At 42.8% G+C, this 12,820-nt stretch overlaps 1 protein-coding gene across 1 annotated transcript in view; it reads left to right on the top strand.

The window, feature by feature from the left end:
* LOC138765299 (ADAMTS-like protein 2) overlaps positions 1–12,820 on the top strand; it is a 184,690-nt gene that overhangs the window by 110,678 nt on the left and 61,192 nt on the right. The window contains exons 11-13 of the mRNA XM_069942343.1: positions 1,179–1,282; positions 7,014–7,140; positions 8,734–8,947. Of these exons, the coding sequence (XP_069798444.1) occupies positions 1,179–1,282; positions 7,014–7,140; positions 8,734–8,947 (445 nt within the window). The remainder of the gene's footprint in view (positions 1–1,178; positions 1,283–7,013; positions 7,141–8,733; positions 8,948–12,820) is intronic.

Here is a 12,820-nt window from a genome sequence, read left to right as displayed (position 1 = left end):
GGTCTCTAATTCAAAAGAATGAATTTAGTCTAGTCTCACTCTAAAATCTGTTATGTATTAAGTTTCTTTTTTCAAAACTAACATTGAATTTGTTCACAATTTGAAAACTCAGATAAAAAGCTCCCTTATTCTACTTTTAAGTAGAATATTAAATATCTTTCAGGTCATTTATCAGTCTAAATCTGAAGTAAAATAACTTAAACAAAGCCAGCAAGGTCAACTTGTCATTACAGTCTTTAAAAGAATCTGTTTTTTCATGTGGTTTCTTTGATCCCCACATATTTCACAGGCTGATATGTACAAAGGAAAAATAGAAGTGCCCTTCATCCTTCTGTGCAGTTTGACTTTGTTGCTGGCAGCTCATGAAGTTTATCACCACCTCTTTGAAGAATAAATTTATCTCATGGTGAAACTCCTCCTTGTGTCTTATCTAATGGTTATTCTTTCACCCACTCACATTTACAGCAGTCATTTGTCTACCTCCCATCTCACTCTCCCACTGATCACTCTCCCGTCTCACTGCCATACCAATCCCTCTCCTCTGTCTCCCTCCTGTACTGATCCCTCTCCTTCCCTGTGTCACTCCCCCACTGATCACTCTCCTCCCATCTCACTCCCCTACTGATCCCTCTCCTTCCCTATCTCACCCCATCACTGATCACTCTCCTTCCTGTATTGATCACTCTCCTTCCTTGTCTCACTCTCACTCTGATCACTTCCCTCTTTCACTCCCATACTGATCCCTCTCCCTGGCTGTCTCACTTCACCGATCACTCAACTTCCTTTTCTCACTCCTGTACTGATCACTATTCTTTCTTGTCTCACTCCTGCACTAATCACTCATCCTCCACTCATATCCTCATCGATCCCTCTTCCTCACAGTCTCACTCTCCCACCCCCACTCCCCCATCCTCTGTCTGTCTCATGTTTCCTGACCATCTCTGTCTCATGTTTCCTGACCATCTCTGTCTGTCTATCTCTTACTGGTCCTTCCAGTCTCATTCCCTCCAGATATCTCTCCCTCCTCGTTCACCAATAAACACTCTGACTCCTCCCTGATCCCCCCACCACAGAACACTCTGTCTCCTCTGCCCAATCTTTGTAAATGATTGGAGTTTGCCTGGGTATTTTTCTCTGTGCTATATAATTAAATCCCACCCCTTCTTGTTTCCTTGCAGCAATGAGTTTGAAGATGGAGAGATTGACCACGACATCAGTCTGGCTGACATGTACAGATGGAAGGTATCGGCGTACGCACCCTGCAGTTCCACATGTACCACAGGTGCCTTTGGAAACCCAACAGCCCTTCACTTGTACAAGTGCAGGGCCTTTAATAGTTCACCCATCTGGAGGGTGGGGTTGGGAGTTACAATGATGGGAATCATTTATTCTGTTGTTATCCTGCAAAAATTAGGGCAAAGTTATCCCACAACCAACAGATAGGTCAAAGGTCTTCAGTCCTGCCACATCCAGTCATCCGGAGGGAATCCAGTTAAGAAAACTACAAATGCTGGAAGTCTGAAATAAAATCAGGGAGTGTTGGAGAGACACTCAGCAGGGGAGTCAGGATCTGGGTGAACAGAAATCGAGTCAATGTACTGGGTCCAAGACCCATTGTCAGAACTACAAAAGAAAGATAGAAGTTATTTAAAGTTGGCGAGTAGATGGTGTGGGGGATGGTGAGAATAAAGGGAAAATCTGTGGTAGAATCAGATCAGATGGGGAATCCTTCAGAATATGTTGCTAATAGCAGTGCTGTGGGACCTGTGTAGCATCTGAGGCTGTACTGATGGGAAAGGCCATTGGAATTCACCATCTCACTCCTGCCCTTCCCTCACTCTGAGGCCTCCTGCACAGTTGCAGTAGCCCATCACAATCTCGGGGAAACAACATTTCATCTACTACTTGGAGTACATTGCATCCTTCAGGATTGAGAGTCAAAACTTCCAAATTCAAGCAAGTCCATTTCTGTCAGATCTGGCCATTTCTGCTGTCAGTCATCCACCTTTGACTGTTGGCTTTAGTTTGGTCTCTCCATGAGCTCATACTGGACATGTTTCGTGTAGCAGCATTATCAACAATGCACAACCAAGACACCTTCACCCCCTCATTGTCTCAGTCATTCCTCTGACTTGGTCGCAGCCTGTGAGCAGTAAAACACGCTCACAAAACACACTCACTCACCACACACACTCACTCACCACACACACTCACTCACCACACACACTCACTCACCACACACACTCACTCACTCACCACACACACTCACTCACTCACCACACACACTCACTCACTCACCACACACACTCACTCACTCACCACACACACTCACTCACTCACCACACACACTCACTCACTCACCACACACACTCACTCGCGCACAGCACACGCGCACCACACACACGCACAACACACACAATGCTTGCAACACTCTCACAACACACATACTAAGCAAACTATGAGCAGCTGGAGGGACACAGCGGGTCAGGTAGCATCCGTGGGGAGAAATGGTCAGTCAACGTTTCAGGTCAGGACTGACCATTTATCCCCACATAGACTGACGATTTCTCTCCAAGGATGAAGCTGACACACGTAGTTCCTCCAGATTTTCTTTGTGGGTGAACAAGATGAAGCTCCAACAGCACCCTCATCCTCGCCAATGGCAGGGCCCAGCATGTTGAGAGATATTGCTGCCACATTCAGCCAGAGACGCTGAGTGAATGGTCCACCTTGGCTTCTTCCTGAAATCCCCACCATTGCAGAAGCCAGTCTTCAACCATTCCCCTTCACTCCATGTGTTATCTGAGAGGACTCGTTCAACCAAGGCCATGGGGCCAGACCACATCCTTGTGCTCCATGACAAGCATGGGTTGTAGCCAAGCTTTACAAGGTGAGTTGTCCACCTGACAATGTGGTCATTTTCCCAGTTATATCTTGTCCACAAAAAGCGGGATATATTCAAACAAGCTAATTACCATCCACTCAGTCCCATAATCATAACTGAGTCACAGAAGGTTTCATTGAGAGCTCTTGAGTGGCACTTGCTCTTTAATTGACAGAACCTTTGAAAATAAAGAACTTTTTTGTTTTGTGGAGGAACCTTAGCCTTTGGCTCCCTATACTGCTGAGGTTACTGAATGCTGTCTGCCTGGATGCTTGATGTCCCTTCCACTAATACAATGGTTCTTATCTTTTTTCTTTCCACTCACAAACCACTTTAAGTAATCCCTATTGCCATTGGTGCACTGTGATTAGTAAGAGGTTGCTTAAGGTGGTATGTGAGTGGGAAGGGAAGGTTGAGAATCAATTGTTACTGAAATATTTTGCTTGAGAAAAATTGTCATTGGCCCATTTCCTTTGGAGTTATGAAACCGTGCACATAACGAGTTATTTAGGTCCGATTAAAAAGAGTGGCTTTCAAACTTTTTCTTTCCACCCACATCCCTCCTTAAACAATCCCTTACTAATCACAGAGCACCTATGGCATAAGGAATACTTAAAGTGGTATGTGAGTGGAAAGAAAAAGGTTGCGAACCACTATTCAAATACATTTGAATCTCAAAAACACAGAAGGCTGTGAGGTGGATGCAGAAAGGGAGCACTCAGCCATTTGCACTCCGTCCATTTGCACTCCGTCCATTTGCACACTCTACATTTGCGCACTCTACATTAACTGAAGATGATGATCAAAGTTCTTTGTAATACACAGATGCAATTAAAATCTTGGTTGCTGCAACTACACAGTCACGGAAATACACTAATAACCATAAATATTGATTAAACTTCCACACGAGAGAATAAAAGATGGATAAATATTCATAGTTGCAGTTAGTGCAAAAAGAATGTGATGTTACAATTTTGCAAATTGTTTTTGCTCTTCTAATTTTAGATGGCCAATTTGCCAGGGCTGCAATGAAAGAAATACCGTATATTTTGGCGAATAAGTCGACCGGCATATATCAAATCTCCCCCCCACCCCCTTTTTTAGCCTTATTTTAAGGGTTTATGATCTATCCGGCATGCAAGTTGACCCCCATTTTCTTGCTGCCTGCGGTGCCCTGTTGATTGACGTATAAGTTGACCCGCAAAGCTCGTGATGCCTGAGATGGGCCTTTGACCAGCATATATGTCAACCCCCATAGATCGCATGGATTGATCTGCTAGGTGTTGGCTGGCGGTGATTGCTATCACGGAGGGTCCATTGACACAGTGCAACATGCAATGAAAACATGAAGCAAGCTCTAAGTTGAAAGTGACAGAAATGGCCAAGAAAACCAGCAACTGCGATGATTTGCCTGAGAAGTTGGTAAGGGATTGAAAGAAGAAAGAAGAGACTTTAAGAAGCATGTCAAAAAGGCAATGTTCCTTGAGTAAAGGAATGACTCGGTGGCCAGAGTTGGAAAATTATGTTGCAGAATGGATACGTGAGCAGAGGCAAGATTGCGACATAGTCACCCGAAATAAAATAAAAACATTTGCACTTCAGTTGACCAAGTCACACCCAGACCTCAGTGATGATGTTGAGGCAACTGTAGGCTGGTGCAATCGTTTCATGAACAGGAAAAATCTGGTATTATGCCAGAAAACAAAAATTGCACAGGAACTACCGAAAGATCTTGATCATGAAGTTGTAAGTTTTCACCCATTTATTATATTAAATGGGCAGAAACACCAGTTTGCATTGGCAAATATTGGAAACCTGGACAAAACCCCCATGAATTTCAACATGATAGGCAATAGAACAGTGGAATGTAAAACTGCACTCACCTGAAGTACAGGCCACGAAAAGACCAGGTTTACTGTGTTGTTATCGTGCATGGCTGACAGGAGAAAATAAAGATCTATGGTAATCTTCAAACACAAAATTAAACAAAAAATGAAATTCCCTGCAGGTATTTTTGTACATTTTCATGAAAATGGTGTAAAACTATGGATAGGTAACGAGTGAAACTGGCACTCAGGGGTTTAGGCAAAGAATGGAGTTTGCTGGTCTGGGATATGTTTTAAAGCCACTTAAGTGAGAAGACTAAAAGTAGATTAGCACTACATATTTATAAAAATAAATGGTAACTAATACACAAGGAGCTTGGTGGTTATCCCAGGTGGTTTGACGTCTCTATTGCAATCTCTTGATGTCTACTTGAACAAGCCATTCAAAGACCATGTGCACGAGGAATGGAATACATGGATATCATGTGCAGAAAAGTCATTTATAAAGGATGGGGCAATGCATGCTGCATCAGTTGATGTGCTGTGTAACTTCCTGCTCAAGGCATGGGACAAAGTTAAAGACGGTGATAAAATTGTTTTAAAAATGCAGTATCTCTTGTGCAATTGATGGCACAGAAGATGATTTATTGTGGGATACTGATAACGAAGCTGAAACTGCCTCATCAGATGCAGACTGGGATCCATATGATGACTATTTAAACAGTGAGAGTATGGATGTGCTTGCTGCCATCTTTGCTTCAGACGATGAGAGCAAGAGTGATTTTGAAGGGTTCTAAATGTTTTGTTGTTTTCAATAAAAATCTCAATGAAAATGTGTCACAGTCGGGTTTTTCAAGGGTCGACTTGTATGTCGAACTGGTTTTTCAAAGGTCAACTTATACACCAGATCAATGCAGATTAGATTTTGAGCTGAATTTAAGGGCTCGAAAGTATATCTGGCGTATAAGTCAACCCCCATTTTTTTGAGAGATTTTTTGGGGTTTTATGACTCGATTTGTACGTCATATTATATGGTAATTGTTTTTTTTGTTGAGCCATTTGGAATCTCTCAATGATCACAAGGCAGTGAAGTACTTCTGAAGTGTTGCCGTATAAAAATAAATGGTAACTAATACACAAGGAGCAAGCTCCTTCAATTGATAATTGGATAATGATGTAATGTTTTAGCGATGTTGAATCTGAGGTATATTTAAGTAGTCTCTGGCCACAGCTGTAACTATAGGAGAGTTTTCAGAGGATTGGAGCAGCTGCTGTTATAAAAGGGAGCTTGAGATAAATCAAATAATTACAGGCTAGTTAGTGCAGCGTTCATGGTGGGCAAGTTATTACAATTCATTTGAAGGAATTACATAATTAGATTGGAAAGAATCAGTTTAATTTCAGGAAATTAATAAAGATATTTTGAGCAAAGGTCATGTCCGACTAACATGATTGAATTCTTTGATGAGGGAATAAAAGCTGATGAGAGAGCTGACATGGATTTTATGCAAGCTTCAGATAAAGTCACACACAGTTGACCAGTCAAAAACATTTAAAATCCATGAGATGCAAGAGAGAGTGGCAGATAAGAACTGAAGCTATTTAAGTGACTGGAAGATTGCAGCCAGTGATATTCAGCCTTTGGTTATCATAAATATTAATACTTTAGATTTAAGTCTTGGAGGCATGGTAAAGAAATTTGCAAAGAATTCAAATATTGTCAGTGATGTAATTGATGACTTAATTAATTGGGTGGAAGAGGGGCAAGAACATTTTAATCCAGAGGAATTTGAGGAAAAACATTGGGAGGATGCAGCAAGCAAGAAAATACAAAAGAAGTATTGAGAGCTGTGGAGGAACAGAGGAAGATGAGGAAGCAAGTTCACAGATCATTAAAAGGTCACAGAATGGGTTAATGATGGATCAAATTACATCCTTTTATTGATGAAAGAGAACATAAGAGCAGGGAGGCTCAAACAGTACAGTGGAAGTGAGTTTGGGTACCATGTACAGTTCTGGTCACCACACTAGGAGAGATGTGATTACAGGTTTTTCTCTGCCCATCTCAGAAGACAGACAACACCTATATTTTACACCATATCTGAAATAAAAGAGGCACTTTGGACAGTACAGCACTCCATCAGTGCTGTACTGACAAAATCAGTCAGATTTTGGTGCAAAGAGCAGGGCTTGGACCCACAAGAGTCACCACTGGCTGACATCAGAAGCAAGGATCTGAATGTAAATGGTTTAATATGATGGAGCAATGTCTGGTGAAGTGTAACCCTCTCCTCCCCTTCCAGGCATTACCACTTCTTATGCTATGTGTGTCAGGTACGATGGTGTGGAGGTGGACGAGTCTCACTGCGATGCTGTCATCAGGCCTGAGCCAACACATGAGTTTTGTTTAGGAAGGGAGTGCCCACCCAGGTAAGTAATCTGGACCAGCTGGAAAAATGGGCTGCAAATTGGCAGATGTGGACAATTGCACCGTGGGAGGACTAATCAAGGTAGGACATAAAAGTGAATGGGAGGGTACTGAGGAGTATGGTAGGACAGGGATATGGGAATACAGATACATAATTCTGAAAGTGGTCTTATAGGTAAACAAGGATATAAAGAGAGCTTTTGGTTTGTTGACTTTCATAAAGTATTCAGTACAGGAGTTGGGATGTTATGGTGAAGCTATTTTTGGAGTATTGTGTGCAATTTTGGTCACTTAAACTACAGGAAGGATATCAATAATGAAAGAGTGCAAAGAAAATTTACAAGGCTGTCACTGGGACTTGAGCAACTGAGTTACAGGGAATGGTTAATAAACAGGATAGGTCTTTATTCCCTGGGGATATTTGATAAGAGTATGCAAAATTATGAAGTGAATGCAAGCAGGCTTTTTACATTGAAGTTGCGTGACGTGAGAACTAGAGGATATGGGTTAAGAGTGAAAGGCGAAATGTTTAAAGGGAACAAGAAGGGAAACTTTCAGGCAGAGAATGGTGAGGGTGTGGTGCAAGCTGCCAGCTGAGGTGGTGAATGTGAGCTCGATTTTGACATTTAAAAAAAATTTGGATAGGTACATGGATGCGAAGTGTATGGTCTGGAGAACAGGTCAATGGGACAAGGCAGAATAACAGTTTAGCACAGATTAGATGGGCCAAAGGGCCTGCTTCTGCACTGCAGTGCACTTTGGTTCTGTGATTTCTCAGGAGCAATGTAAATGTCATTTTTTTTTTCTCTGCTGCTATATATTTGCTGAAGATATATCATCCTGAAGGTGAAGGCCAAGCAGACTCTGAGCCACTCCTGATGGTGACTGAGAATCACCCACATCAGTGGAGCACTTGGATCACCAAGCTTTCGGAAAATTTGACAGGTGTCTGGTCATAGAGTCACGCAGAAATACAGCACAGAAACGGGTCCATCGAGCCCACACCAAGCGACCGGCACCCAATTTTATACCAATTCCACTCCAACACATTGTATCCTTTCCACAAAAGCTGGTTTTAAATTTTGGAACAAAATGCAGATGTTTCAATCACAATTCATCGTGGGATTCGAGCTCACACCCTTTGGATTATGAATCCATTTGCTGAGCATGGATCCACTGTGCTCAGGGATTGCACGATTGGCCTACTGTGCAGTTTTCTAACAGTGTGTGGTCACAGTGTGAGCTTTGGAGCTCAGAAAAAAAAATGTCTGTCCCCACAATCTTGTACAGGATTATAGGAGGTCGATAAAGCAACCATGTTGCTTGGTTGAGGGTATTCTTTCTCATTCCAATCGTGCCCATACTCTGGGAGGCCAAAAAGGTGGTTGTATCTAATTTTTAACTGAAGGTTGGATATGGTCATCAAGAGTAGGGTGGTGAATGCAGCTGCTGCAGGTTGAGGACAAGACAAATTCAGTGTGTTGGGGACTTGCACTAAACAAAAGCTTACGGACAAGAAGATGAAGGGCAGCAGCTTCTGACCTTCCTCCAATGTCACATTTACTCTGGATGTCTTTGTTCTGAATGTTCTGCAGATGGGAGACCAGCAGATGGAGTGAGTGTTCTCGGACATGCGGGGAAGGCCATCAGTTCAGGACCGTGCGGTGCTGGAAGATGATTGCCCCTGGTTTTGACAGCTCGGTGTATGACGAGCTGTGTGAAGGTGCCGAGCTGACCAGGCCCGTGGAGCGCAAACTCTGCAAAAACAAGGGGTGTGGACCCCAGTGGGAGGTGTCAGAGTGGTCAGAGGTAATACAGTTTTGTAACATCACATGTCAAGCCTTTTGTATGTACTAGTGTTTTGTGGTTCACGCAACACTCCTCCTATTATTGTCTCTCCAATGCTGTCACATTTGCCTCCTTGTTCCTTCATATTGATTTTTTTTCAATTAAATGTATCTATACCATCACTTTAACATTTGGAGTGTTTCGCATTCTTGCCATTTTTATATAAAAATTACTCTTGTGACCTTGCTGCAGGGTTTTGTGGCAGCTACACTATCTTTCTCGCCCTTCCATCTGGTTACATCCTTGGATGAATTATTTCATCTAAGACCCCCAGTAGTTCATAGAACATTACAGCACATTACAAGCTTTTCAACCCACAATGTTGTGCCTACCTACTCCACGATAATCTAATCCTTCCTTTCCTCACACCCATAACCTTCCATTTTTCTTCCAACCATGTGCCTGTCCAAGAGTCTTTTGAATATCTCCATTGTACCAGCTTCCATCACAATCACTGGCGATTCATTTCAGCCACTTGCCACTCTCTGAGTAAAATACTTACCTTTGACATCGCTCCTCATCTTTCCACCACTCACCTTCAACAGATGTCCTTTGATATTTGCTATTGTCACCCCAGGAAAAAGGTGCTGACTGTATACCCTATCTAAGCCCTTCATAATCTTGTACATCTCTTGTTAAGTCACCTCTCGTTCTTTGACTCCATACAGGCTTTAAACAGTCTGTTAAAGGAGTCAATGGTGTTTTTATTTAAAATCCTGCAATCGTAGGGTCTATGCCAAATATGGTGGTGCCTCCGCTGGCCGTGGCCTCGAGGGGTTGCAGGCTCCAGGAGAGCAGCAGACAAGCTCAGGACACCAGGAATGGGGAGAACACCACCCCACCCCCTTTCACCCCCATCTTCCTGGTTGAGAAGGAGAAGCATAGGAGACGATCTTACTGGACAGTGACCATGGCAGTGGACCAGCGAGGGGCTCAGCGGGTGAAGGACCCACACAGGCTGCAGGTTGATGGTGATCCCTTACTAATCACAGAACACCTGTGGCATAGGGATTACTTAAAGTGGTATATGAGTGGAAAGAAAAAGGTTGAGAACCACTGCTCGAAATGCTTGTAAATCCTGTCCCTAAGAATTCTCTCCAACAGTTTCCCCACTCACTGGTCTATAATTCCCAGGATTTTCCCTCTTATTTTTTAAAATAAGGGGACTACATTTTCCATTCTCCAATTCCTCCTCCTCCAACAATCTCTTCCCATTGTAATCTGGGGTATGTTCCGTCCAGTCCTGGAGTCTTATCTGTCTAAATATTTTAAAGAAATTCCAGTACTTCCTCTTTCTTAACATCGACAGGCTCCAACACAGTAGCTTGTTCTACACTGATCTCCTATTCACCAATTTCTCTTGGCTAGGTGAACATTTAGGACCTCACCTACTTCCTCTGCCTCCAGGCACATGTTCCCATTTTAATGCTTAATCAGTCCTACCTTCACTGCAGTCATCCTTCTGTTCTTAATATACATGTAAAATGCCTTAAGAGTTTTTCTCAACCCTACTGCCAAGCTTTCTCATGCCCCCTTCTGGCTCTTCTAAATTCTTTTTCATGTCCACATATTGTGTCAGAAATTCTTCCTGGACAGACCTGACAAATATTGCCCCATCTGAAAAGGGATGATGAAGTTTCCCTTTACAACAACCTTGTTATTTTTACTTCCACCCACAAGGACTGAGTAGACAATCCCTCCACAATGCCCTCCTTTTCTGCAGCTATAATACTATCTCTGATAATCAATATCATTGTGCCCCCCCCACCTCCCTTCCTATCTCTTTTGAAACATCTAAACCTAGAAATTGCATCAGCCAATCCTGTTCTTGCATCATCCAAGTCTCTGTAATCGCCACAACATCGTCATTCCATGTACTGATCCAAGTTCATCACCCTTATTCTTTATCCTTTTTTCATTAAAGTGCACATATTTTAACCCATCCAATTTACTGCATCAATGTTCCATTCACTGCCTAACCTTCCTTACAGTTTCACTTTACATAGCATCCAGGATTTCACAAACTGTTCCATCTAATCTAACACTCCGGTTCCCATCCCCCTGCCTAGCTAGCTTAAAACGTCCCCAACAGCTCCATTAAACCTGTCTGAAAGGATATTGGTCTCTTTCCAGATCAGGTGCACCCTGTCCTTTTTGTACAGGTCATATCTTTCCCAGAGGATATTCCAATGATCCACAAACTTAAACCCATACTCCCTACACCAATTTCTCAGCCACTCATTCATCTGCCAGAACTTCACATTGTTGCCCTCACTGTTGTGTGAGACAGACAGCAGTCCAGAGAGAACCACCCATGAGGTCCTGCTCTTTAGCTTCCTTCCTTCCTAACTTACCGTATACACCTTTCAGGATCTCATCACTTTTCCTGTCTATGTCATTGGTACCAATGTGTATCGCAACATTTGGCTGCTCACGCTCCCATTCAAGTATTCTATGTACCCAATCAGAGACATCTCAGACCCTGGCACCTTTGAGACAACATACAATATGAGAATTTCAATCCCTTCCACAGAATCTCCTGTCTGTTCTCCTCCAATGAATCCCCAATTCAATATTGCTCTTCTCCATCTGAGAGGTTCAATCCCTTCCCTTCTGTATGAAAGAGGGAGACTCTGCCAGAGTGGCTTTTCCCCAGTAGGTTCCCTCTCCCCCCAATAGTGAAACGGTGTACTTGTTATTGACGTGAACGGCCATCGAGGTACCCTGCACTGCTGCATATTCTCTTTCCCCCTCCTGACAGTGCCTAGCTACCTGCTTCCAACGTGTGACTGCCTTCCTACAACTCTTGTCTATCACTCTCTCTGCCTCCTGGATGATCCGGAGTTCATCCAGCTCCAGTTCCCTAACCTGATCTATGTGAATCTGCAGATGGGTGCACTTCTCGAAGGTGTAGTCATCAGCGACACTTGTGCTATCCCAGATTTCCCACATCCTGCAAGAGGAGCCTTCTACAACTCTGGCTCCCATTCCTATTGCTTAGGCTGTACAATAATTAAGAACCTTGCCTGAGCTCACAAAATGGCACTTTTTTTTTCTCCGTGTGAGCTGCCTCTTGTTCAGTCTTTTGTGATGTGTATTCTCTCAGTTGTGGTATTATACTGATGCATCCTTTCTGGAGCTCTCTGTTGATTCATGGGGCTTGGTCTCTTTGGCAAATGCCAAAGAACTTGCTGCTCATTGCATAAAGGATCAAGTAATATTTTTTTCTGCTCTTGAGCATGTTATTCATCCAATGCATTGAGAATCTTTGTGAACCATTTTGTGCATCAAATAGATCCAATATTGACAACTTTTTAAAAAAATGGTCAATGAACAAGGGAAAAAATGTTAGAATCTGTCAGATTTCTTTAAAATATTTATTCTTGGTGAAGCAAGTTTTTAATTACACAGCATTTTCAATTTTTGGGTTATTTTTTTTAATCATGCTGGCTTATTTTTTCTCATCCTGCTTGGAAAACCATTGTTGGCCAGGATTCATGCCCATCCCATGAACAATGCCCGACAAACACCAAGAAGCTTGCATTCCTTTACTACAATGGATGCAGCGGGACCTGCTGAGTTTCTCCAGCACATTTTTGTATTGCACTCATCCCGAGTATCTGTACATGTCCTTATTTCACACCAAGAAACTTAATATGCTGTCACCTCTAAGGCCTTTTGACTTTTGGGGACAGCACATTATCCAATCACAGACTTTCTCTTTGTTCTCCAAACGCTTTTCTCACCTACCCTCCCTCTGAACACTAAAGTGCATCTCTCTTTCCCTGTTCTGCTGAAGGATTGTAGGCGTGAAATGTTGTTTCCAGTGCTTGT

Source organism: Narcine bancroftii, chromosome 5 (genome assembly GCF_036971445.1).
Source record: "Narcine bancroftii isolate sNarBan1 chromosome 5, sNarBan1.hap1, whole genome shotgun sequence".
Classification (NCBI taxonomy): domain Eukaryota; kingdom Metazoa; phylum Chordata; class Chondrichthyes; order Torpediniformes; family Narcinidae; genus Narcine; species Narcine bancroftii.
This window is presented reverse-complemented; position numbering and strand designations above follow the sequence as displayed.